This window comes from Eptatretus burgeri, chromosome 13 (genome assembly GCF_056783735.1).
Source record: "Eptatretus burgeri isolate ZD-2024b chromosome 13, Ebu_testis_v1, whole genome shotgun sequence".
Classification (NCBI taxonomy): Eukaryota; Metazoa; Chordata; class Myxini; order Myxiniformes; family Myxinidae; genus Eptatretus; species Eptatretus burgeri.
In genome coordinates, this window is record NC_140973.1 from 10,611,589 (window position 1) to 10,639,406 (window position 27,818).

Consider the following 27,818-nt stretch of genomic DNA (forward strand, 5'->3'; position numbering starts at 1 on the left):
AAACCTTGAATTGAACAAAATTCCCAGAATTTGAACAAATGAAAGGTTGTCATGACAACAAACGATCAGCGTGATATTATTGTTTCGTGAAAGTACTCACAAACCAATTAAACAGCATTTTGAACAAATATAACAAAACAAAGTAATAATGTGATCGATATATCGGCGAAACAATATATCACAAAAAAGACGAAAAATCATGACAATTTGCAAATTTCAAAAAAAAAAAAGTGCAAAAAAATAAGAGGAAGAAGAAGTATAAACGGGAATTTGAAGTGAAGATGAAGAAGAAGAGAGATAATGGGCGGGGGGAGGAGAAGAGGGGCACGTGCGCAGGATGGGTCAGGGCGACGAAAATAAAATGAGAGGAAGAAGAAGAATAAACATGAATTTGAAGTAAAGAAGAAGAAGAGATAATGGGCGGGGGGAGAGAGAGGGACACGTGCGCAGGATGGGTCAGGGCGACTATCCGAGGCCGGAGGAGACGGCTTGCCGTGCAGGCTCGTGGTTTAAGGCGGAATGGTGCGAGGCGTGCGGGCCCTGACCGTCCGGGGTGGCTAGCGATGATCAAGGGCAACCGCTACGACGAAATAAAGGACCTGATCGAATATTTCTCCAGGAATCCTTACAAGGCGAGGGAAGGAAATGCCAAGGTTGGTTCGGAAGGGAAATCCCGGGGTTAAAGGCCGCGGTGATGGTCTGACGTTTGTTGAAGGGACTGTCCGTCCGTCTTGCTTTTACTCGGCTTGCACTTGCACTTGCACTTGCACTTGCAGCAGCCTGACTCGTCTTCCGGGATCGCCGTCGCTGGATATTTAAACCCTTCGTTCTATCACCTTATGTAGCCGGTACCACCGTCGCTGGATATATTTAAACCCTTCGTTCTATCACCTTATGTAGCCGGTACCGCCGTCGCTGGATATATTTAAACCCTTCGTTCTATCACCTTATGTAGCCGGTACCGCCGTCGCTGGATATTTAAACCCTTCGTTCTATCACCTTATGTAGCCGGTACCGCCGTCGCTGGATATTTAAACCCTTCGTTCTATCACCTTATGTAGCCGGTACCGCCGTCGCTGGATATTTAAACCCTTCGTTCTATCACCTTATGTAGCCGGTACCGCCGTCGCTGGATATATTTAAACCCTTCGTTCTATCACCTTATGTAGCCGGTACCGCCGTCGCTGGATATATTTAAACCTTCGTTCTATCACCTTATGTAGCCGGTACCGCCGTCGCTGGATATATTTAAACCCTTCGTTCTATCACCTTATGTAGCCGGTACTGCCGTCGCTGGATATATTTAAACCCTTCGTTCTATCACCTTATGTAGCTGGTACCCCCGTCGCTGGATATGTTTAAACCCTTCGTTCTATCACCTTATGTAGCCGGTACCACCGTCGCTGGATATGTTTAAACCCTTCGTTCTATCACCTTATGTAGCCGGTACCGCCGTCGCTGGATATTTAAACCCTTCGTTCTATCACCTTATGTAGCCGGTACCGCCGTCGCTGGATATTTAAACCCTTCGTTCTATCACCTTATGTAGCCGGTACAGCCGTCGCTGGATATATTTAAACCCTTCGTTCTATCACCTTATGTAGCCGGTACCGCCGTCGCTGGATATATTTAAACCCTTCGTTCTATCACCTTATGTAGCCGGTACCGCCGTCGCTGGATATTTAAACCCTTCGTTCTATCACCTTATGTAGCCGGTACCGCCGTCGCTGGATATATTTAAACCCTTCGTTCTATCACCTTATGTAGCCGGTACCGCCGTCGCTGGATATATTTAAACCCTTCGTTCTATCACCTTATGTAGCCGGTACCGCCGTCGCTGGATATATTTAAACCCTTCGTTCTATCACCTTATGTAGCCGGTACCCCCGTCGCTGGATATATTTAAACCCTTCGTTCTATCACCTGATGTAGCCGGTACCGCCATCGCTGGATATATTTAAACCCTTCGTTCTATCACCTTATGTAGACGGTACCGCCGTCGCTGGATATATTTAAACCCTTCGTTCTATCACATTATGTAGCCGGTACCGCCGTCGCTGGATATATTTAAACCCTTCGTTCTATCGCCTTATGTAGCCGGTACCGCCGTCGCTGGATATATTTAAACCCTTCGTTCTATCACCTTATGTAGCCGGTACCACTGTCGCTGGATATATTTAAACCCTTCGTTCTATCACCTTATGTAGCCGGTACCACCGTCGCTGGATATGTTTAAACCCTTCGTTCTATCACCTTATGTAGCCGGTACCGCCGTCGCTGGATATGTTTAAACCCTTCGTTCTATCACCTTGTGTAGCCGGTACCGCCGTCGCTGGATATTTAAGCCCTTCGTTCTATCACCTTATGTAGCCGGTACCGCCGTCGCTGGATATTTAAGCCCTTCGTTCTATCACCTTATGTAGCCGGTACCGCCGTCGCTGGATATTTAAACCCTTCGTTCTATCACCTTATGTAGCCGGTACCGCCGTCGCTGGATATATTTAAACCCTTCGTTCTATCACCTTATGTAGCCGGTACCACTGTCGCTGGATATATTTAAACCCTTCGTTCTATCACCTTATGTAGCCGGTACCACTGTCGCTGGATATATTTAAACCCTTCGTTCTATCACCTTATGTAGCCGGTACCACCGTCGCTGGATATGTTTAAACCCTTCGTTCTATCACCTTATGTAGCCGGTACCGCCATCGCTGGATATGTTTAAACCCTTCGTTCTATCACCTTGTGTAGCCGGTACCGCCGTCGCTGGATATTTAAGCCCTTCGTTCTATCACCTTATGTAGCCGGTACCGCCGTCGCTGGATATTTAAGCCCTTCGTTCTATCACCTTATGTAGCCGGTACCGCCGTCGCTGGATATTTAAACCCTTCGTTCTATCACCTTATGTAGCCGGTACAGCCGTCGCTGGATATATTTAAACCCTTCGTTCTATCACCTTATGTAGCCGGTACAGCCGTCGCTGGATATATTTAAACCCTTCGTTCTATCACCTTATGTAGCCGGTACCGCCGTCGCTGGATATATTTAAACCCTTCGTTCTATCACCTTATGTAGCCGGTACCGCCGTCGCTGGATATTTAAACCCTTCGTTCTATCACCTTATGTAGCCGGTACCGCCGTCGCTGGATATATTTAAACCCTTCGTTCTATCACCTTATGTAGCCGGTACCGCCGTCGCTGGATATATTTAAACCCTTCGTTCTATCACCTTATGTAGCCGGTACCGCCGTCGCTGGATATATTTAAACCCTTCGTTCTATCACCTTATGTAGCCGGTACCCCCGTCGCTGGATATATTTAAACCCTTCGTTCTATCACCTGATGTAGCCGGTACCGCCATCGCTGGATATATTTAAACCCTTCGTTCTATCACCTTGTGTAGCCGGTACCGCCGTCGCTGGATATTTAAGCCCTTCGTTCTATCACCTTATGTAGCCGGTACCGCCGTCGCTGGATATTTAAGCCCTTCGTTCTATCACCTTATGTAGCCGGTACCGCCGTCGCTGGATATTTAAACCCTTCGTTCTATCACCTTATGTAGCCGGTACAGCCGTCGCTGGATATATTTAAACCCTTCGTTCTATCACCTTATGTAGCCGGTACAGCCGTCGCTGGATATATTTAAACCCTTCGTTCTATCACCTTATGTAGCCGGTACCGCCGTCGCTGGATATATTTAAACCCTTCGTTCTATCACCTTATGTAGCCGGTACCGCCGTCGCTGGATATTTAAACCCTTCGTTCTATCACCTTATGTAGCCGGTACCGCCGTCGCTGGATATATTTAAACCCTTCGTTCTATCACCTTATGTAGCCGGTACCGCCGTCGCTGGATATATTTAAACCCTTCGTTCTATCACCTTATGTAGCCGGTACCGCCGTCGCTGGATATATTTAAACCCTTCGTTCTATCACCTTATGTAGCCGGTACCCCCGTCGCTGGATATATTTAAACCCTTCGTTCTATCACCTGATGTAGCCGGTACCGCCATCGCTGGATATATTTAAACCCTTCGTTCTATCACCTTATGTAGACGGTACCGCCGTCGCTGGATATATTTAAACCCTTCGTTCTATCACCTTATGTAGCCGGTACCGCCGTCGCTGGATATATTTAAACCCTTCGTTCTATCACCTTATGTAGCCGGTACCGCCGTCGCTGGATATATTTAAACCCTTCGTTCTATCACCTTATGTAGCCGGTACCACCGTCGCTGGATATGTTTAAACCCTTCGTTCTATCACCTTATGTAGCCGGTACCGCCGTCGCTGGATATGTTTAAACCCTTCGTTCTATCACCTTGTGTAGCCGGTACCGCCGTCGCTGGATATGTTTAAACCCTTCGTTCTATCACCTTATGTAGCCGGTACCGCCGTCGCTGGATATGTTTAAACCCTTCATTCTATCACCTTATGTAGCCGGTACCGCCGTCGCTGGATATATTCAAACCCTTCGTTCTATCACCTTATGTAGCCGGTACCAGCTGAATTTTCCCAAATTTAACCGGAAGAGGCGCATATTGTATAAAACAAATCTTGCACCATATGCCCTATAAATGGCGATGTTTGCCGATTTGTTCTTCCTGATCTTAACCTTAACTTGATGGCTTCAATTTACTGGCTAAATATACACCTTTTCCGTTTTCAGCTCAGGTGTGCACCTGTTTACCTTCAGGATGACTCTGCCGCGCACACTGCTCAGTAGTTTGTGATTCTGTTCGCAGGTGGAGGAGATCCAGGCACGTTGTCTTGAGCTCTTTGCTCGAGACTACGCTTTGTCGGTGCTGGACAACACCGGAGGACTACTATGTGGTCACTACCCACCCCGTATCGCACTTCCTGAGTATCAGATAACGAGTGGCCAGGTTGGACATGATGGGAGGTAAAAAAAAATAAAAAAATAAATACATCTTACTTTCTTACAATAACGATAAAGATACACGTTGGGCGTGAAGGGTCTTGTGATTTCCCTATTTGTGACTGGTCGAACTTTAGGTAGCATGTAATGAATGACATCACGTCGCTGTGGGATACGAAGCCCGTCCGCCATTACGGGAGACAAACGTGACGGTTAAGCCACCTTGGTACCTTGATCTTGATGACGTCGCACAAGGATGCGAAACGCACATACCGTGAGAATATATTTCCATGTGATGGTATAGATCCGTATTGCGTGAAGAAACCCCCTTGAATTGAAATTGTGGCCCAGGTTTGGATATCTAGATATCGTGAACGATCTGGTTGTGACAACAAGATCTGTGACGAAGCAACAGATGAAAGCTTTCAAACCAATGGAGTCCTACAATTATTTTATATGGGGAGGGGTGCAGGAAGTTACTGTGAAATCTTTTTTTTTTTTCACGCGAAACGGTTTTATTAATACTAAGGGTAAGTTATTGTCAGCATTTTCAAGCTGTTGTTTCCGACTCAAATTGTGACTTCCTACCAATGGATCTTGATCGGAATATAAAAGGAAGAATTGGTACAGAGTTTACAAAAGAAAGAAAGAAAGAACTTTTGCATCTTTAGAGACACAGTGTTGCCGAGGCAGTCTTTCCTTGATTAGGGGGCACAATTGTGGACGGGTCGCCACTCCGCAGCAGGATTTACCAAAAGATGAAATGAAATCACACGAATGGTGAAAAAGATAAGTACTACCAGTGAACCATGATATTAAAAAGCAGATAGATCCTTTCCCAACTCTCTTGATCCCACTCCCAATGATCCATGGTAATTTTTTTTTTTGTTTTTGCCTGTTGCATTTGCCTGTCCAATGCCCCACTCGTAACTGGAGGAACCAAGTCTAAGTAAGCTACGGTACATAGTAATGAGCGATCTGCACATGCAAGATTCTGCCGTAACTCGCTTCAAAAATAAATGAATATTTCTCGAGCAGAAAAGTGCAGATCGAAAGGAAAATAAATTAACTAGAAGGGCACTCGATAGAGCACGTACCTCCGCCACGCAATGACAAATCCACAAGAACATATCGGGCCCAATACATTTTTGAGATACCGTGCTGCATATCGATTTTGGCCCTATCTCTCAATGGTGAAGAATCACTTTAAAAATTCTAGTAGTCGGATCTGGATCCGGATCTTCACAAAAATCGAATCAGTTTGTCCTTGTCACACACCGAACCTGTCCACCGAAGCACATCTTTTAGAGATATCCTGCACAGACAGACAAACAACAAAGAAGAAGATGTGAAGAGCACGATACTTGCAAAATCCATTAAACAAATTTGACCTCAAACATAATTGGCTACCTGAATTAATTGACCTAAAATATAAATCCTCTTCCACTTTCAAGTCAATCGGATGAAAAGTGAGGGTTTTAGAAAACCCACCTTAGTTGTCGACCTTGGGCCAATGTTGACCTTTTGGTCTGTGTTGATCTCAAAAATAATTGGCTGGTTGAATTCAGTGAGCTGAAATATAAATCCCCTTCAAATTTCAACTGGATTGGATGAAAACTGAGCATTTTAGAAATCTAACCTAAGTTGTTGGCCTTTGGCCGATGTTGACCTTTTGGCCTCAAAAACACTAGGCTTCTTCCTTCTGACAAACTCTACCATGTGGTGAAGTTTCGTGAAGATCGGTTTGAAATTGTGACCTGTCGGCGATAAACAGACACACAGACAGAATGACAAAATCGACTGACCAATGAGATAGAGATAGAGATAGAGATAGATATGAAAACATAACCTCCTTCACCTTTGGTGGCGGAGGTCCCAAAGGTGAAGGAGGTTGTGTTTTCACCTCTCTCTCTCTGTTTGTGTACAGGATTTCTCAAAAAGTTGTGGACGGATCTGGATGAAGTTTTGTGGACAGAAAGTGATTCTTCACTATTGAGAGATAGGGCCAAAAACGATATAAAACTGCATAGCATGATATTTCAAAAATGTATGGGGCCTGATATGTTCTCGTGGATCAGGCTTTACGTGGCAGAGGTATGCGCTCTACCGAGTGCCCCTTCTAGTTGATACTGAGTCTAGCATAGGAAAATACCACCGATGAAATGGTCCCCACCCACACACATTCCCTTTTTGCTGTCGTCAATGAGGTCGACATGTGAAATGTTGTTGGCCCACTTTTACTGCCGTTTTCTTGATTTGATAAAAAAAAAATTCCTGGGACGTGATGAAACGATCTCTCCTTTTCTCTGTTTGCATGATTAGAGCACCCTAAGACCATAAAATCATGGCATTTCCACTTTGAAATCGCACCAGCTCATGTACTTCTTGTTGTAAACGCCTCGATTTGTCTCCCGTCATGGCGGCAGCATGATGCAGCTTCATACTCACATCAGAAGTGACGTCTATTGCTCACCGCCTATTGCTCTGTGTCTCTGAAATCGCCCACTCTCTTCATTGAACTCTTGGCATGTTTCATTATCCAATTTGAATTTCTTTGCAGATGTTTGTGCTGTTCACATTGCTACTTAGGAAATTGCTGCTGTTCAGGAGAAGGAAAAAGTTATTGATGGAGGAGGATATGAACAACACAAACAAGTGCTGAAAATGAGGATGCAATTTATTTTTTTTTCTTCTTTAACGGCCACAATTATTCCCACTTTCCTGTGGGGTTGGCCAGCGGAAGTTTGGCCCAAGTCTTTCACGAACTGCTGGCCAAGCCTGACATTCGACTAAGATTCGGGCAGGAATTTGGAATTTGTTCATGGTGCTTATGGAACTTCGCAGACTTTTCAGGAAGGACACCGTGGGATCAATAAGGTCGACCAAGTAATGTCGGCAGAGGCTATTCTCAGTTTAGGGTCCATCCGAGAGACGGCACTCCTATTGATGAATCACCCTGCCCGTGAAACATCGGGATGACAGTTTATAGCTGGGTCAGGATTCATACCCTGGCTTGATGGCTTATGGTCTAGTGTGCGCACGTCTTGGCCATCCTGTCAGCCCAAAATGAGGAAGCAAGTTGAGTTTATAAAAATAAAAAAGAGGGAGAGAATAAAAAGGGGATGTGGTGAGGCGAAACCTGAAATGAGGAAGTGAACTGATGCACACGGTATCTGGCATCGTGTTTCTTTTCGCATCGTCTTGAAACTATGGTCATGAGTTCTCTTCTCGGCAGAATATAGATGCAGGGGTTGTTTCCTGCTCAGAGACAAGTATTGTCTCGTTCATTCAAATATTCTAGGTCATGTGCTGAGACTTCACCCTGAAATGATACTGCATAAAAAAAAAAAATAATGACCGTTTTTACAGCCATTTTCCCCTGCTGTGCAGGGGTTGGCTTTTTCTTGAGGCAATTTTTTTTTTTTATGGCCGGATGCCCTTCCTGACGCCAACCCTGGTCGCCTCTTACGACACACAGGGATATGGTATACCTATTCTAACCTGGGCATACACCGGGACCAGTACACTGGTACTCATTTCGCCGACCTCGGAAGGATGACAGGCTGAGTCAACCCCCTGGTGTTAATTCAGCAGCCAACGGGATTTGAACTCAGGACCCTGGGATCTCAAGCCACCACCCTAACCACTAAGCCAACACCAGGCTAATGTGAAATAATACTGCATGTTCCATGATTAGTGCATGTGAAGACTCGGTATGTTATCACTAAACAATCATCGCTGAGGAAATAAAACCTGCACAGTGACAAATGGTCAGTTGTCACATGTCTTTGGAGATCACTTTTTAAGTTATGGTGAACTTTGGAGAGAGAGTGGTTTGTGTTTGTGCCCATGTACTCCAGTGAGTGAGTTGTGGCCAAAGACGCAAGAGGAACGAGAACGGCACTCTGAAGAGCGCATACCTCCACCAGGCTGAACAGTTTACATTTTGTAGCCCACTGATAAACCGGATCTGCATCCGGACTTGAACTTGCATATAATCAGCTTGTTCTTGTCACACACCGAATCTGTCCACCAAGTTTTGTCATCTGCTTACAACCTTTGAAATGCTGTTTTTATCTCGATCTCACAATGGTGAACAATCGCTTGAACAATGAAAAAAATTATTGTATCGGAATCTGGATCTTCACCAAAATCTAATCGATTCGTCCTTGTTGTTCACCCAACCTGTCTACCAAGTTTCATCCAAATCTGTCCATAACTTTTTGAGATATCCTGCTTACAGAGGAACAAACGGGTGAAAACATAACCTCCGGTGGTAGAGCTAATCAATTTGGTTTGTTTCATAAAATACTGTGTGTTTGTGTGTGTGTGTGTGTGTGTGTGTGTGTGTGTGTGTGTGTGTGTGTGTGTGTGTGTGTGTGTGTGTGTGTGTGTGTGTGTGTGTAGGAACTTGACAAAACCTATATATATATATATATATATATATGTAAGCGGGGTGTGTTTACGCATTGTAAGCATACGAACCGTGTTTCCCCATTGTCTCGGGTCGCTCACCTGCATTTGATTTTTCATTTACTTGTTTCCATTAATTTTTTTTCCATCTATTTATTTACATTAAAACTTACAGATGCTTTCTGGCGGTTCTGTAGTTTCTCCTGGTGTATCAGCTTCGATGTCTGTCGGCACACAAAATTACTGTACTTCTCCAAAATTACAAAATTACTGTGTGCATTATTTATTTATTTATTTATTTATTTATTTATTTATTTATTTATTTATTTATTCATTTATGTATGTATTTATTTATTTATTTATTTGTTTATTTCCATTTTTGGATGTTCTCCGACGATTCTGTGATTTTGTTTTATTTATATATATATATATATATATATATATATATATATATATATATATATATATATATATATATATATATATATATATATGTACAGTAGACTAGGCGTAAGTCGTCACCATCAGGACCGAGAAAAAAGTGACGACTTAGAAATGTGACGACTTACGCGTATGCGAACATTCATGATGACTGTGGGGTGAAGGATGAAGTCGCGCGTGGCCTAGACACGTACGTGTGAGAGCCGGCTATTGTACCAAAAGGAAAACACAATCCTCGGGGCATAGGTGGGGGTGAGTTGGTGAGTTGGAAAGTGATCAAGCAAAGATGGAATTCATGAATCAGTTTATCAAAAGTAAAAATAATCAACAACTCTGTAAGACAACTCGTATACCATCGGTGATGGTATGGTGACAAATTACATGACACAGTCATCGTGGTGATGATTACCACTCAATGCCTATGTGTAAGTGAGTGCGGTAATGTACAAAACAAGCCAATATAAAACCATGATCGGACTTCAACACTAAGCTCGATCGATCCTTCACTTCTTCGCGAAGTAATCCGTTATGTTTGAATGCCTTAAACTCTTGGGCATCTGGTGCATGAGAAAGGATTCAAACCGGTCATTGTATTCCATGATGTTAGCTGGGCAATCCTCCACCGAAAGACAGTATCGGCCGAATATTTGGCCATATCAGCCGAAACCGAATATTTGGCTGAGCCGACATTTGCCGAAACCAGATGATGAGCACGTCATCGACTTCTTCAAAGGACACACATTTCACACTTCCCACCGGCCTCACGATCTTCTCCACTTGTCCAAATATCTTGCCCTTATTCTTCAAGATATCGTTCAATGTCTGCCGTTTGATGTCCAACTTCTCAGCTATGTCTGTTTTCTTAATCAGTGGATTTGCCTCGTAAAACTGGATAATGTCGTATTTTTCTTGGTAGGTTTTAGTTGTAAGCTTACACTTAGTCGCCATTGTCCTGCCTGCAGTGCGATCAACGTGTGTACGCAGTTATAAATAGCCTATCACTGGCGGTGTACACCAATGAGCGAGCATCACGATTCCATGAAATCAGGCTTCTCACGAGGCAGCAGTTCCGTGTGACGAGTTAGGAGTGGTAATTTACTTGAGTTTCCATTACGTGGGAATGGACAACATCTGACGACTTAGACGAAGTGACGACTTCGAGATGACGACTTACAGAGGGATGACCCTTTATTCAAAGGGATTTAACATGAGATAAATTCGGGACTTTTTGACGCTGCCGACTTTGGCGAAGTGACGAGTTACACGCTGCCGACTTGCACCTAGTCTACTGTGTATATATATATATATATATATATATATATATATATATATATATATATATATATATATATATATATATATATATATATATATATATATATATATATATATATATATATATATTTCTCCTATGTACTGCTTCCGATGTCCATCGACACAAAGTTTCAGCTTTCAACATCACCCGGAAGGCACTGATCTTTAATATCAGTCAATCAGTGGTTAGAAAGAGCTATATACACACACACACACACACACACACACACACACACACACACACACACAGTCATGTGCTGCATTACGATGTTTCGATCAAGGACGGACCGCATATATGACGGTGGTCCCATAACATTATGATGGAGCTGAAAAATTATTATCGCCTTGTGATGTCGTAGCGCTGCCAGTCGTATAAAAGTAGAGTATAGCACGTACAATTATGTACAGTACATAATACTTGATAATGATAATAAACAACTGCAGTATGGCCCCGTTATAACGTGATCGTTGAGGTCCATAAAATATCATCGCGAAAAAAGCAGGGTTGCGCTAAATGGGGATTCAAGAAAATCAGCGTTCAAACTGACCCAATGTTGACATAACATCCTAAAACACCCCGATTTTCACCCTATTTGATCCGTTTTTTTGCACGTTTACCTTCTCGCAAGTAAATAACCTTTGAATTAAAGAATTCCACGAATAAATCGTTGTTGCTGCAACAACGTACAAATGAAAACAAATTAATTTTTAGTAAAGCTTTTTATGTTGTTAAATCATTCGCACTGTTCTGAAAATATATCACACAACTGACAGGTGCTCAATTCTTCATTTGTAAATTATAACATCGATGCAATTACGTATTTATAAAATCCAAACGTGATTTATTCACTTTTCTATAACACTGGGCTGCATTTGAAATATTTTTTTCAGAGGTCTAGGTTTTCTCAACGGTTCTGATGTGTTTTTTTGCATTCTTAATCCAGAAATGTATCTAATTTCGCTCAATCAGGTCAAGTTTTTCAAGCTCAACGAGAACGGGCACTCAGAAGAGCGCATACCTTCACCAACGCCACATTTTGCCCCCCCCCCCAGAAACCGTTGATTATGAGGGTATTTAATCCCATACCACATCTGCCATCTCATATGTGTTATGATGGCTTAAAAACATTAAATTTCCTGCTGTTTGACACTGATTCACGTACATTGTACAATTTCTGTATGAACTCCCTGACCTTTTTGGATGTCGGTGTCAAGTCAATCTGATGACAACTGGTCACATTATAAGAAATCAAATATTACACATCACAGGATAGGGAATTGAATTCTAAACATTTTGAATCTACTTACATGCAAATTGTATAAGAATTGACCGTGTTATGATAAAGGTCGTTGACCCCCCCTGACCTTTGACCCAAACCGCTAACAAAGGTAATGACGTCATTGTGTCATATCGTATATCACAAGATTGGGCATTGAATTCACAACATTTTGGCATTGGTTGCATGCAAATTGGATAAAAATCGACCGCACTATGGCAAAATGATGATTTTGACCTTTTCATGACCTCGACCTTGACCTTTGTACGCTTAATTTTGTAATTGGTATTAGAGTGTGGGGAACAGAACAGTTAACATTTTGGTGTTGGTTTCATGCAAATCGGATAATAATTGACCGTGTTATGACTAAAACCGCACATTTTGCAATGTCGTGACCCCCCCCCCCTTACCTTTGACTCCCAACCGCTAATAAGGGTTATTACGTCATTGTGTCATGTCACATATCACAAGATGGGGCATTGAATTCTGAACATTTTGGCATTAGTTGCATGCAAATTGGATACAAATTGACCGCGCTATGGTAAAAAGACGATTTTGACCTTTTCATGACCTTGACCTTTGACCCGATCGCTCCCAACATCTAATCAAATGGTCCTCGGATAATAACCAATCATCCCACCAAATTTGCTGCGATTCAGTTCAATACTTTTGGAGTTATGTGAATAACAAACAAACAAACAAACACACATTCACAAATAAATAAATAAATACACAGCGATCAAAACATAACTTAGCAACAAAGTTTGCGAAGGTAATCAGGTCAATCAGGTCAAATCAAGCTATCTCAATATTAAGGAAAAAAAAATCAAAATTTTGTTTTTTTTTAATTAGCATTTTTAAAATTCAAAATCAGACTTACATTGACACAAAATGTACAAACTATACATATAATGACACACAAGTACACTTAATGTTGGAGAAAGTGCCTTCTCAATTACTTTCATTTCAATTTCAGAAAAATATAGATAAATCGTTGTTTCTGGCAACACCTAACTTCAGTTGCTCCAGCAGTCGCTGTTTTCCTTTGTCTTTTTAATGTTGAATTTCACATTAACGGTACTTGTGCGATAATTTAGTGTAGCCGAAGTGTACAGTGTTTATAAAACCTACAGTAATGTCCTCAGCCTTCACATTCACTCACCACTCACTCACTGACTCACCCAGAGCAACTTCCAGTCCTGCAAGCTCCATTGCAGGCACATTTGGAAGTGCCCTCATACAGGTGTACCATTTAAAAAAAAAATTCTTTTATACCGTATTTTTACTGTACCTTTTCTATATTTAGATATGCAAACACTTACCATTGTGTTACAATTGCCTACAGTATTCAGTACAGTAACATGCTAGGAGCAATAGGCTATACCATATAGCCGAGGTTTGTAGTGGGCTATACCATCTCGACTTGTGTAAGTACACTCTATGATGTTCGCACAATGACGAAATCACTTAATGATGCATTTCTCGGAACGTATCCCTGTCGTAAAGCAGCGCATGACTGTGTGTATGTATGTATGTATGTATATATATATATATATATATATATATATATATATATATATATACATATATACATACATACATACATACACACACACACACACACACACACACACACACACACACACACACACACACACACACACACACACACACACACACTCACACACACACATCGGCCCAGTTTGATCACCCGTGCTTTAATATTTTGCACTCCCTCATCATCCCTAGGTATGAAAGCACAGCACAAGTGAATTATTTGCGGGAACTGGTTTCGCGAAGCCGAATGGCACGCTGTCGTAGCCGTTTCATCTGCCCCGTCATTTTGTACAATGGCAAGGTAGAGTTTGTTTCCATCTGGCACAATGTCTTAAGCTTCTTTATCCCACTCTAATATGGCTAATTATCTTCATCTTCCTCATCTTCCTCCTCGTTTTTTTTTTCTCACTTTGTTCACCAGCACATATGTAGGTCATCTACCTTGGCAGGTTGGGGTGAGATTTATGGAAGGAGCGGTTACAACTATCTCTTCTCAGGTGGGCCTGCTTTTTAATTGCTTCACTTGAGCATTTGATGCTTTTCCGCTGGACATGATATTTAAAGAATGAATAACTTTTGATTGAATAATCAGCTGGTCCACTTTGCCACTGATCCTCTTTGCTGGTCCTGTGTTAACGGATTCAGGACTTTAAACTTCCGCAAACTCTGCTTTGTAATGTGACCTATGGTTGGCAGTGTTGAGGCAAAACTGATAGGTCCAGGAGAGTTTGTGAAACTGATTTGATTGCGTCGTTTGCAGGCGCAAGTGATGATTATGGGGCGATGGAAGACGGGCCTGCAGAGGAAGACCAGCAGAGGCAAGGATAAGTGAATAGTCAACACCACTTGGAATCTGCGAAAATAATTGTGTGGTTGTCTGCTTTTACTTGGAACTTGCTTTATGTTTCTGAGGATTCACTTTTCCTTTTGCTGGTGGACACTTGGGGCAAACAAATCCTGTCGCTAAAACTGTGTCCACTGCAGTTATCGATTCAAATTTTCAGGATAAATATTTGTCGAGAAGCAATTTAAGATGCTGTGCTGTGACTGTAATAAGCTTGGAATGGAGTACATTGCATTTTCAGACTAGTATGACAGCTCAGAGGTAGGTAGTACTTCCTTTTTAGCTGTGTATAGTCTGGGCTTTATCCTTGGTGCTGAGCAAGCTGGGTGGTGAATCGATGAGTATGAGGGAACTTTAAGCTGGAAATAAATTGGCAACGGTGAAGTTTCCACTTGTGTTACCGTGGAAAGGTAGGCTGCTGCGTACCGGTCCTCGGGCCCGATTCTAAAGTCTTGTCCTGTTTGAGTGGTGCTTTTGTAGCCACTTGCAATGTAGTTGCCACTTGTCCAAAGCCAATCTTCTTTCTTATGCAGCACAAAACTGCAGGGTGGCATCATTGACTGAGGACCTGGCTGTGGCAATGATGCAATCCCCAGGTTGGGGCAGGAATTTTGAATTTGTTCAGGGTGCCAGTGTTAGCTCGTCCACTCTTCATGAAGGACACAGTGGGGTCTTTAACATCCACCAACTAATGCTGGCAGACAGGATGCCCAGTTTAACATTCATTTTTGAGGGACGGCACACACGTTGATGACATCTTGCCTGGGGAACACCGACAAAACAGTTTATAGCTGGGTCGGGATTCAAACTCAGGCCAGACAACTTGGAGGCAAGTATACTTCTGTCTGAAAGTGAAAATATAACTTCCATCCACCTTTGGTGGTGGAGGTAAAATTTGAAATGGTGATGTGATATGTTACATCATGTACATGTACAGATGTACAGCAGCTTACTGAAGTATTCACCCCCTCCCCCCCTCCAACCCCCCACCCCAAAGTTTTCACATTTTTATGCCCCCTGAGCTTATTTCATAATGTTTTCAAATTAAATTTAATATATAGAATCTTCACAAACTACTCCAAAGTGATAAAGCTACAGAATGTAGATAAAATGTGAATAAGTTTTATTAACAGAGAAAAATCTGATGATTCTCAGTTCCATAAGTATTCAAACCCTTTGTCTAATTAATCTTGAATCACATCAGGAGCAAATTATTTGTTTGAAAGGTTACAAAACAAGTGTATTAGGTTTCACCTGAATGTAATCAGTGGTTTAAATTAAATATTAAACTCCCCCACTTATCAAAGGAGTTTTAAGGTGCAACTCACTTGGTCAAACAACAAGCCAAACATGAAAAACGAGGAGCTTTCCAAAGAAGTCGGACATGAAGTGGTGGAGAAGCACCGTTCAGGAGAGGGTTAGAAGAAGATTTCAAAGTCGCTCATTATCCCTTTGAGTACGGTGAAATCCATCATGATGAAGTGGAAAACGTATCATACCACCCAGACTCTACCAAGATCAGGTCGCCAATCCAAACTCAGCAGCCGAACAAGCAGGAAACTGGTTTGGGATGGCACTGTAAATCCAACAACGACTTCGAAAGATCTGCAAGGCTCTATATATGAGATGGGGGTCAGTTTTCATCAATCAACAATATCCCATTACTTTTACAAAGCTGGCCTCTCTGGACAGGTTTCAAGGAAGAAGCCATTCCTGAAAAAAGACCCATATAAAAGCTCGTATGGAGTTTGCGAAAAAGCATCTTGATGAAACTGCTGGCATGTGGAGAAATGTTTTTTTGTCAGACGAGACAAAAATGGAACTTTTTGCGCTAAATTCAAAGCGTTACATCTGGCACAAGTTTAATAACACTGCACACCACCCAGTCAACACCATCCTTCTATCAATCATGGTCATGGCAGCATCATGTTATGGGGCAGCTTTTCATCAGCAGAGACTGGCAAACTTGTCAGGATAGAACGGACAATGAATGGTGCAACGTTCAGGAGAATCCTTGATGAAAACCTGCTTGAGTCAGCCATGAATCAAACTGGGTAGGAGATTCACATTTCAACAGGACGATGATCTGAAGCACAAAAATACAGCTACACGAGAGTGGCTGAATAAGAAGAAAATAAATGTCCTGACTTGAACCAAATTGACCATTTATGTCGAGACTTGAAGATTGTAGCCCATCGACGATCCTCATCAAACTTGGCAGAACTAGAGCAATTTTCACGTGAAGAATGGGCAAAGATTTCACCATCTCACTGTGCAAAGCTGATAGAGACCTAAACAAAAACACTCATTTCTGTAAAAGGTGTTTCCACCAAGTACTAACCTTAGGGAATACTTTTACAACCAGTGACTTCTGATTTGTACATGTGTTTTTTGCAGGTATTCCTGACATGTAACCTCCTTCAACTATAAACAGTATTTAGTTTGATCGATTCAGTTATGAATAAAAAAAAAGTTAATTTGGAAAAATTGTTTCGACATAATTCGTAATTCATTTCAATGTGCCATTATTGGTCGGGGGTGAATACTTTTACAGGCCACTGTGTGTGAGTGCATGTGAGGCGTGGTTTTGTGAAGGTGACGTCACATGTTTGATCACGACCTCATGGAAATATAATGTATATTTGTTATACTTGTTCATCAACGCCTGAATCATTTGGCTACTTGCTTTCATAAAGAGTGATATATATATATATATATATATATATATATATATATATATATATATATATATATATATATATATATATATATATATATATATATATATATATATATATATATATATATATATATACACACCTAACCTCTTTTTCCAAGGAATGGTGGAGATTCACAGCTATTTAATCGCATACGAGGATATGATATTCGTTTGCTGCGTCACCTTGGAGTCAAGTATATTTGCGACCTGATGGTGGAGAATAAGAAGGTCAAGTTTGGCATGAAGTGAGTCATGTTTTTGGCTGTGACTTGTGCTGGGGGAGTTTGGAACGGATATGGCAGTTTGAATTGGGATCGATTGCATCATTGTGGTTTTTTGGATTTTGAGTTTGACAATTGTGAAAACTTGTTAATAGTTTACCACCAGCTTAATAAAGTGTTGCTGATGCATATTGTTTGTTCATGGCTACCGTTCATGGAATGGAAATTAAGTTTGGTGCTTATTGCGTAATGAACCTGTCCTTTCCTGTCGTGTTAGTGTCACATCTTCGGAGAAGGTCGACAAAGAAGGGAGGTATGCGGACTTCTGTCTCGTCTCGCTGCCGTACCCAGGTGAACTTGTAATGCTCAATATTGATTTAGAATTCACATTTTTGTGCTCTGAGGGTGTTCTGTTTATTTCTTACCGATGGCTAGGATATACAGAGTCAATGACCTGTGGAATGAATGGGGTCAGCGATTATTTCTTTTATTTACTTCTTTATTTTGGAACTCATGCATATTGTTTTGCGGGAATGTAGCAATAATGAAGAATAAGAAGTAGAACAACCACTCCTTTTGCGTCTTAAGACGTGCAGGGCAGCCAGACGGAGCAGTTTTTCCTTTGCAAGGGAGCACGACCCTCGGAGGGTCACCACTCCGATGAAGGATACGCGAATGGATCATTCTTGCCAGTAATCCGAGACTCACTTTGCTGACTTCAGGAGGATGATAGACAGAGTCATCTGACCTCTCGTGATGCAACAGCATGACAGGGTCTCAAACTCAGGACCCTAAGATCTGAAGCCAGAACCCTTAATCGTTAATCCATCAGGCTTAGCCAGAATGACGAGTGGCGTAAATGACTCCTCAATAATATGTTCTTTGAACCCAGTGTTATTGTTGCCATGATTGATTGTTAGGCCGGTTGACCAATCAGTGGGGTGGGTGGAGCATTCCAAGGCAACAATCGAGCAGAAAAATGGGACACTTGTGATTAGTGGTCACATTACAATATTCATAGGGGAAGGCCATGAGCCTAAAGAAGAAAATACTGTATGTGAATATCACAGTGGACCATGTTGGGAGAGAAGAGTTGCTGGCAATGGAAGAGTATGGAGGAGAATGGAAATGGACATGCATATAGTGGAAGTGAAGTGGGGGGGGGGAGTGAAATGGTTGGACTCCCTCTTCTATTATTTGGAGCCTTGCAGCTTGTGTCGGAAGGACTTCCTGAACTTTTTAAATGTTGCATTTGACAGTGAGAGAGGCTGCAGTAAGTAGTTGGGTGAGAGCATTTGAGTTCGTGGCAAGCTTTTTGCTGCTGTGTACGAAACGTTATATAAAATTTCTTTTTCCAGGCTGTGAATTCTTCAAAACCTACCGTGATCGAGACTATACAGCTGAGGGCCTGGTGTTCAACTGGAACCAGGTATGAATGAAGTGCCTGTAGCATATCTCAAACGGTCTAAAGTCTTTGTTATTTATTCTATTTATTCGTTTGTTGCTGCAATTGTGTTTTGCACAGGAACATGTGGATGCACCATTGTACATTCCACCAGTTCTTCAAGAGACCCTTGGGATAAACTGGCATAACTACATGGTGAGCCACATGACCACTGCAGAGTGAAATGCACAACAGGTTGTTGGTTGGGAAAGAAATTTAGTGAAAAATAATTAAACGACAAAACCCTGTGTTAGCTTCTTTTTTTTTTAAAATAGGCTTTGTAGTTATCCTCATGCTTTTGGAGAAAAAAAAAGAAGCATGGGATTATTTTAATCAGCTCTGTCTCTGTCTGTTTGTCTGTGAACAGGATATCTCAAAATGTTGTGGTGAAGTTGGGTGTGTAACAAGGACGGAATGATGAGGTTTTGGTGAAGATCCAGATCTGGATCCGGATACAAATTTTTTTTAAAGTTATTCTTCACCAATGACAGATTGGACAGAAACGATATATATATATATATATATATATATATATATATATATATATATATATATATATATATATATATATATATATATATATATATATATATATATATATATATATATATATACACACACAGTGGGGAGAACAAGTATTTGATACACTACCGATTTTGCAGGTTTTCCCACTTACAAAGCACGTAGAGGTCTGTATTTTTTTTTTTTATCATAGGTACACTTCAACTGTGAAAGACGGGATCTAAAACAAAAATCCTGAAAATCACATTGTATGATTTTTAAATAATTAATTTGCATTTTATTGCATGAAATAAGGATTTGATCACCTACCAACCAGTAAGAATTCCGGTTCTCACAGACCTGTTAGTTTTGTCTTTAAGAAGCCCTCCCATTCTCCACTCACTACCTGTATTAACTGCACCTGTTTGAACTTGTTATCTGCATAAAAGACAGCTGTCCACACTCAATCAATCAGACTCCAACCTCTCCACAATGGGCAAGACCAGATAGCTGTCTAAGGACATCAGGGACAAAATTGTAGACTTGCACAAGGCTGGGATGGGCTACAGGACAATAGGCGAGCAGCTCGGTGAGAAGGCAACAACTGTTGGCGCAATTATTAGAAAATGGAAGAAGTTCAAGATAACAGTCAATCTCCCTCTGTCTGGGGCTCCATGCAAGATCTCACCTCGTGGAGCCTCAATGATCATGACAAACGTGAGGGATCAGCCCAGAACTACACGGCAGGACCTGGTCAATGACCTGAAGAGAGCTGGGACCACAGTATCAAAGAAAACCAGAAGTAACACACTACGCCGTCATGGATTAAAATCCTGCAGCGCACGCAAGGTCCCTCTGCTCAAGCCAGCGCATGTCCAGGCCCGTCTGAAGTTTGCCAATGACCATCTGGATGATCCAGAGGAGGAATGGGAGAAGGTTATGTCGTCTGATGAGACCAAAATAGAGCTTTTTGGTTTAAACTCCACTCGCCGTGTTTGGAGGAAGAAGAAGGATGAGTACAACCGTGAAGCATGGAGGTGGAAACATCATTCTTTGGGGATGCTTTTCTGCAAAGGGGACAGGACGACTGCACCGTATTGAGGGGAGGATGGATGGGGCCATGTATCGCGAGATCTTGGCCAACAACCTCCTTCCATCAACAAGAGCATTGAATATGGGGCGTGGCTGGGTCTTCCAGCATGACAACGACCCAAAACACACAACCAGGGCAACTAAGAAGTGGCTCCGTAAGAAGCATCTCAAGGTCCTGGAGTGGCCTAGCCAGTCTCCAGACCTGAACCCAAGAGAAAATCTTTGGAGGGAGCTGAAAGTCTGTGTTGCCCAGCGACAGCCCCGAAACCTGAAGGATCTGGAGAAGATCTGTATGGAGGAGTGGGCCAAAATCCCTGCTGCAGTCTGTGCAAACCTGGTTAAGAAGTACAGGAAACATCTGATCTCTGTAATTGCAAACAAAGGTTTCTGTACCAAAGATTAAGTTCTGTTTTTTCTGATGTATCAAATACTTATTTCATCCAATAAAATGCAAATTAATTATTTTAAAATCATACAATGTGATTTTCAGGATTTTTGTTTTAGATTCCGTCTTTCACAGTTGAAGTGGACCTATGATAAAAACTACAGACCTCTACGTGCTTTGTAAGTGGGAAAACCTGCAAAATCGGCAGTGTATCAAATGCTTGTTCTCCCCACTGTATGTGTATATATATATATATGTGTATATATATATATGTGTATATATATATATATGTGTATATATATATATATATATATATATATATATATATATATATATATGTATGTGTATATATATATGTATGTGTATATATATATGTATGTGTATATATATATGTATGTGTATGTATATATATATATATATATATGTATGTGTATATATATATGTGTATATGTATTTGTATATATATATATGTATATATGTATATATATATATATATATATATATGTATCTAAATATATATAAACATGTATGTATATGTATGTATATGTATATATATATATATATATATATATATATATATATATATATATATATATATATATATATATATATATATATATATATATATATATATATATATATATATATATATCTTCTTCTTTCGGCTGCTCCCGTTAGGGGTCGCCACAGCTGATCATCCGTATGATCCGCATAGTGATTTGGCACATGTTTTACGCCGGATGCCCTTCCTGACGCAACCCTGGTCGCCTCTTATGACACAGGGATATGGTACACCTATTTTAACCAGGGTATACACCGGCCCAGTATACTGGTACTCATTTCACCGACCTCGGAAGGATGACAGGCTGAGTCAACCCCCTGGTGTATTAATTCAGTGGCCCAACGGGGCTTGAACTCAGGACCTTTTGGATCCCAAGCCATTGCCCTAACCACTGCGCCAACACCAGGATATATATATATATATATATATATATATATATATATATATATATATATATATATATATATATATATATATATATATATATATATATATATATATATATATATATATATATATATATATATATATATATATATATATATATATATATATATATATATATATATATATATATATATATATATATATATATATATATATATATATAGTGTTATGTTTATACTGTATATATCATGATATGATATCTCAAAAGGTTGTGGGAAGGACTAATCGATTCGATTTTGGTGAAGCTCTGAATTCAGATGTGGATCCGAGAATGTTTAATTTTTATCGTGATTCTTCACCATTGATGGATTAGGACGAGTTGGTTAGGTGACAAGAACAAGCTAATTCGATTTTGGCTCGGATCTGGATCCAGATCTGGCCTCCCAGTGGCATACCAATGTAAACTGTTCAGCCTGGTAGAGGTATGTATGTGCTCTATCAAGTGCAGTTATAGTTTGACTCTGCTTGAGGTTGGAAGCGTGGGGATTTGCGATGGTGCACCTTCGGCTTCGCTCTAGTTTTTTGATTTATTCTGATGCTTTAGAATAGGCTTTGTAGTCTTTGTGCTTCCGTTCTCTTTCATATAGTCAAGGTGTTGTAGCACATGTATTTTTGTCCCCTGCCCCTCCAACAAGGTCAGGGACAGGAGACATTAAAATGAGCTCCAACCGATCATCTGTCCATGTACTTTTGTGTGCGCGATATTTTTCTTTCAAAATGCAGATATTTATTCCTCATGATATTATCTGAACCTGATTCGATCGTGGCTGTGATTGGCTGAATTCTGTTGCCGTGGCAAACATCTTGGTAATTTGGCTTTTTTTTGTGTGTCAATGTCGGTGTCAGTCAACCATCCAAAAGGTGGGGGAAGTAGAGTATCAGCTCTTTGTTCAAACTAGTTTTTTTATTTGCTTCTCCGGGTTTGCCCTAATCTCAGTCCTAAATTGTGATTTTTTTTGTCGAAACCACAGAACCGTTTGCAAATCCTAGCTGTGGTTAAGGACACAGGTTTTTCTCCTGGTGGCATTCAGCCGTGCTGTAGTTTCTGGGCCTCCAATTTGCCTAACTGCGCTTGTGGTTAGTGTAATACTGCATGTTGATCCCCTGGTTTCAATGCTACCTCCTTTTGTCCTCGTCTTCTTTTCAGTGTTTCCCCGAATTAATGCTCTTTTGCACTATGTAATGAATGAACACCTTTGGATATACCAAGCTGCTGCACAATTATTTTTGTTTTTAATTGACGGCATCAAGAGAATGTTTATCGAAGTATGCTAACCACCATGGGAAGCAAGGAGAAGCTGAAGTTTCGGCCTCACCCTAAACCTTTCATATACCCTGCAATGTCAGCTTCTCTTTTGACTCTCACCTTCACAAGCGACGCTCGTTCTTCATTCCATTTTCCTCCCCCGTCTTACCACTGGAAATGCAATGGCAAACCACACAGCATAACCCTCACCAAGAGATTGCTTCGGCAGAGCTGACACTGTCTGCAGAGTGTGATGAACCATCATCACCTTCACCTTTTGAAATCTGATCACCTTTTTCCAGATTTATTTGTCACCCTGACCTCAAAAGCAGGCAGCATGTGCACAGCTTGATTTGTGATGCTTTTGAAGTTTATGAGTAATCCATGGAGCTCCTTTTATTTCACCATCGGTGTATTTATTATTGGAGAAGGTGATGCTGTCTGCTTTAGGATTGGTAATTGCATGTCTCATTGTTTATTGATGGAAGCACGGTTTGAGGTCCACAATGTTGGATATCTTTTTGGTGCTATTTAAAAGATGCTGTCAGAATGAATCAATGGAATATAGAATTTTAAACCCACCCCTTCCCTCAGTCCCAAACTGATTGCTTCCATACGTTTGATATGTTGTGCGTTATGCAGTACGGCTTTCCCCAGCTGTTTTGGTTATTTTCAAAAAAAATATTGATGACTTTATGAATGACGAATGACAAATGACCTACTTTTTCTCTCTGCTCTCCCTTCCATGTCTCTACATGTGATGGTCGAATGGTCCAGTCCTGGGATCTTATGGAGCAAACACAGAATTACTTGAAGTTGTTGCTGCACATCATTACACTGGATGGTACGGTTTCACAACTGGGCTTCAATCATCAAATTGCCCCATCTCCTACTCACTGTCCTTTCTCAGGCTTGTGTGTTGCTTTACCTTCTCCTCTTTTGTTTGATCCTAGTGTGTGTGCATAACCTTCCCTTCTTCCTTCTTTTTCGGTGCCTTGGCTTATTGGTCTTTCCCTCATCCCCTTCATCGCAGGATGGAACCCTCTCCCCTATCTTTCATTTGGTCCATTAATCTGGCTTCAAACTCCATTTTGTGTCCTGGTTATAGCTTCACCGCCATTCTTCCTGTCGCCGTTCTGTTTAAGGTTCCATTTCCCCTTCTAAATGACAACTCTGCTTGTCTCATACCAGCCCATTGTTTTCTTCCACTTCGTACCCCTCTCTCTCACGTCACACCTCTCTCCCCACCCTGCTCCCCTCTCCTCCCCCCCCCAACACTTATAGAAGATTGTGGGCTGCTTGTGCACTGCATTTCTGGCTGGGATAGGACGCCACTTTTTGTCTCTCTCCTTCGCCTCTCCTTGTGGGCGGTGAGTCTGGCCACAAAAATTTGGAGGCCACTTGTCAGTTGGAATCGACATTTGTTTTGTTTTGATTTGTTTTACTGATACCATACTTGACTGTCTAAACACGTGCACAAGGTGAGTTGTTAAATTTTTTTTTAAGCCTCCTCCTGTCGGTTTATAGATGTTGTATGGTTTGTTTCTATAATTAGTGCTCTCATTTTTTAATGGTCCTCCAGAGCTTCTTAGACCTCTAGGAGTACTGAACCACCATGCCTGTTTTTTTTTTTTCTGCCAATGTCCAAGATTTATCTCGGAGCTGGTTGGGACTTTCACAATTAAATTTGCGTCAATGACAGGAATAAATAGTCCAACATGTGGAGTTGACATCGTTTTTGACCATCACCTAATTTTAAGGTCATGATGTAATTGTAGATATTTTATCTCGTTTCCCCATAACTCGACTAAGGCTTGTCCGATCGGAACTAAATTTCCCTCTCTATATGGCCTAGAGTTAGCCATATTTAACTTAATTTATATCATATTTCTCTGGTTTAAAGGTCAAATATAAAATGGCCGTCTGAAAAAATATGAATAAAAAAAAAAAACGTGTTTTTGGCCAATGCCGAATCTTGGAGACCGTTTGGCCTTCCAATATGTTCTTCAATCATTGTAGTGCACCTGATATTTCTTTTGTGTCCTTGACCTACACTTTTTGGATTGTGACCTCATTAACAAAACACCTTGTTGATCATAACTTGAATAATGTTTATGATATTTTATGGATAGATTGTAGATGGGGACACAATTTCTTAATTTACACTCTATCCATAAATGTTGAAGGGCAAGGTCATACAGCGGTCTGAAAATATGGACGTCATTGGATCACAGGCACCACCGGGGAACGGCTTACCTTTGGCAATCGTTTTGTGATCGCGGATATCGAGTTTTGTCTGTTCTTTTGTGCTACAAAAAAGAAAATCCTCTGCGAAAGATTCTTTATTTATTTTTTTCCTCCCAGGACGGAGCTATTCATTGTTCTCTGGGCCCAGTGGAAATTCTCTACCTGACCATTGCTTATGATTGGTTCTTGTTTGGGTGAGTTAAAAATGACGTCTCCTTTTCCTATCTGTAGGAGACAAAAGTAAACAATATCCTGAGTCGTGCACAATGGCTTATCGTACCAATGGCTTATACCCTTTACTCCATGGTCGTCTTCGAGTGGTCATTTTGTAATGCGATGTATTTTGCTTTTCAGGCATATGCTCGATGATCGGCTGAGTAAAGGAGAGGAGGTGAGTCCACTATTCTGCTTCGAAGTTCCACAGTTTTTATTTTTATTTTTATTTTTATATTTTGCTGTTTTCGATGCACATCGCCAACAACTGAAGCGGTAATCCTCGAAAACAAAATTGTAAATCGTGGCAAGAATTATTTGTCCGTTGTACTCCAGCGAAATGATTGGTTGTTTTAGGTACACAGACTTGAGACCAGGTTCAGACACATTGGTATACACCAGGTACACAGACTTCGACAAAGTGCAGATGGAAGTGATTGAGGTTTTTGTAGTTGACCGTTTAAGTATCAGTTGGGTTTTCTGCAGAGCTCGAAGCTCCTGGAAGAGCAAAAAAAAAAGACATGCATTGATTGACTTAAGCCTGGTGTTGGCTTAGTGGTTAGGGTGGCGGCTTGGGATCCTAGGGTCATGAGTTCAAGCTCCGTTGGGCCGCTGAATTAATACACCTGGAGGTTGACTCAGCCTGTCATCCTTCCGAGGTCGGCAAAATGAGTACCAGTGAACTGGTAAGGGGGACACTGCATCAGCGGCATAGCCGCGTCCCAACCAACGATGCAACCAGCAGCCACAGGCTGCACTCGATAGAGAGAGATTGATTGACTTGATTATCCTGTTGGGTGAATGTGAATTCCAACAGATTTAAATTTGCATCTTCGGTGAGGACTTGCATTCCTGTTTTTCATGAGCTCAGACTTTGTAAAAACAAAAAAGTGCGTGTTGTGTTAAAGTTGAAGGACACCACAAATGCAAAGGTGCTGAAACTACAACAACCTGTTACTGCCAAAGGTAGAAATAGAGGCAGTTCGAAAGGAAGTGCAGGTGGAAGAAAGGAGGGTGTGGGGGGGATTCTTAATAAAGATTAATGCTTCCGCACAGCAGATAATTATTTTCTGAAGGCTACACAAGGCAGCAGTGGCTATCGGGTCGGAGCCATCAATTGGTCTGTAACATCAACACTCGATTTGTCCATTACTGGGCCGCGTTTAGTATGCTATCTGGGTTGTGTCGGTTTGCATCAGTGTACAACGTATGATGGATTTGTAAACCTAAACCTGATGATTATGTTACTGCTTTTGGAAATGAGTTGTGGCTGAGTGTTAGCCCTTCATCCAAGTGAAAGAGTGACAGAAACGTACACACCTAATGTCAGGCACACCTTGTTTTCCTCAGCGGTAAACATGCTCTTCTCAACTTTAATTGATAAAATCCATTGTATTTTCTTAGCCCATTCATATTCGCATAATAAATTGATTGTGATTTACCTTAGGACTCATTTGGAAGGATGAATGCGGACTGACAAAAGTCTCGGCTTCAACCAACTCACCTGGAAAGAAACTTAAAAAGTTCTCGTTTGCATCACATCGATGTAGAAAATTCAGCACGAATGTTTCTGCTGCTGTTTGTTTGTTTTTTTTTGTTTTTTTCCAGATATTTTTCTTCTGCCTTAACTTCCTCAAACACATCACGGGTGATGAGTTTTCTGTGAACAAGAGACGATGGTAAGATGAGACCGTGGCAGCTTTGGTAAGGCTGAATGAGAATTTGAGTGCACGGTAATTCCTTGCTTAACGCGGTAGATGCGTTTTTCTAAAAAGTACCACGTTGAGTGAAATCATGTGCGGAAACAATTTTCCCATAAGGGACTAGAGAGTCCATGGAACACCTTACCCACGTAGTGTTCAGGTATATAATTCAATTGAAATAAAATAATGATTTGTAAAGGTTGTATAAATTAATTAATTTCTGGAAGTTTACCGCCGTTGATGAGTGGTCTTGTACACCACTCTATCTAACACGTTACTTTAGTTCTTCGTGCCTGTTCTTTGTGTCCTTTAT

The 27,818-nt window shown here is 41.2% G+C and overlaps 1 protein-coding gene across 1 annotated transcript in view; it reads left to right on the plus strand.

Annotated features, from left to right (window-relative positions):
- Nucleotides 1-392: 392 nt before the first annotated feature.
- The window catches only part of MTMR14 (myotubularin related protein 14), a 52,616-nt gene continuing 25,190 nt past the window's right edge, over nt 393-27,818 (plus strand). The window contains exons 1-14 of the mRNA XM_085851097.1: nt 393-653; nt 4,746-4,903; nt 14,074-14,182; nt 14,303-14,378; nt 14,642-14,699; nt 17,564-17,689; nt 17,943-18,016; nt 19,024-19,094; nt 19,191-19,265; nt 24,120-24,186; nt 24,627-24,712; nt 25,707-25,783; nt 25,944-25,980; nt 27,411-27,481. Of these exons, the coding sequence (XP_085707223.1) occupies nt 417-653; nt 4,746-4,903; nt 14,074-14,182; nt 14,303-14,378; nt 14,642-14,699; nt 17,564-17,689; nt 17,943-18,016; nt 19,024-19,094; nt 19,191-19,265; nt 24,120-24,186; nt 24,627-24,712; nt 25,707-25,783; nt 25,944-25,980; nt 27,411-27,481 (1,322 nt within the window). The 5' untranslated portion in view covers nt 393-416. The remainder of the gene's footprint in view (nt 654-4,745; nt 4,904-14,073; nt 14,183-14,302; nt 14,379-14,641; nt 14,700-17,563; nt 17,690-17,942; nt 18,017-19,023; nt 19,095-19,190; nt 19,266-24,119; nt 24,187-24,626; nt 24,713-25,706; nt 25,784-25,943; nt 25,981-27,410; nt 27,482-27,818) is intronic.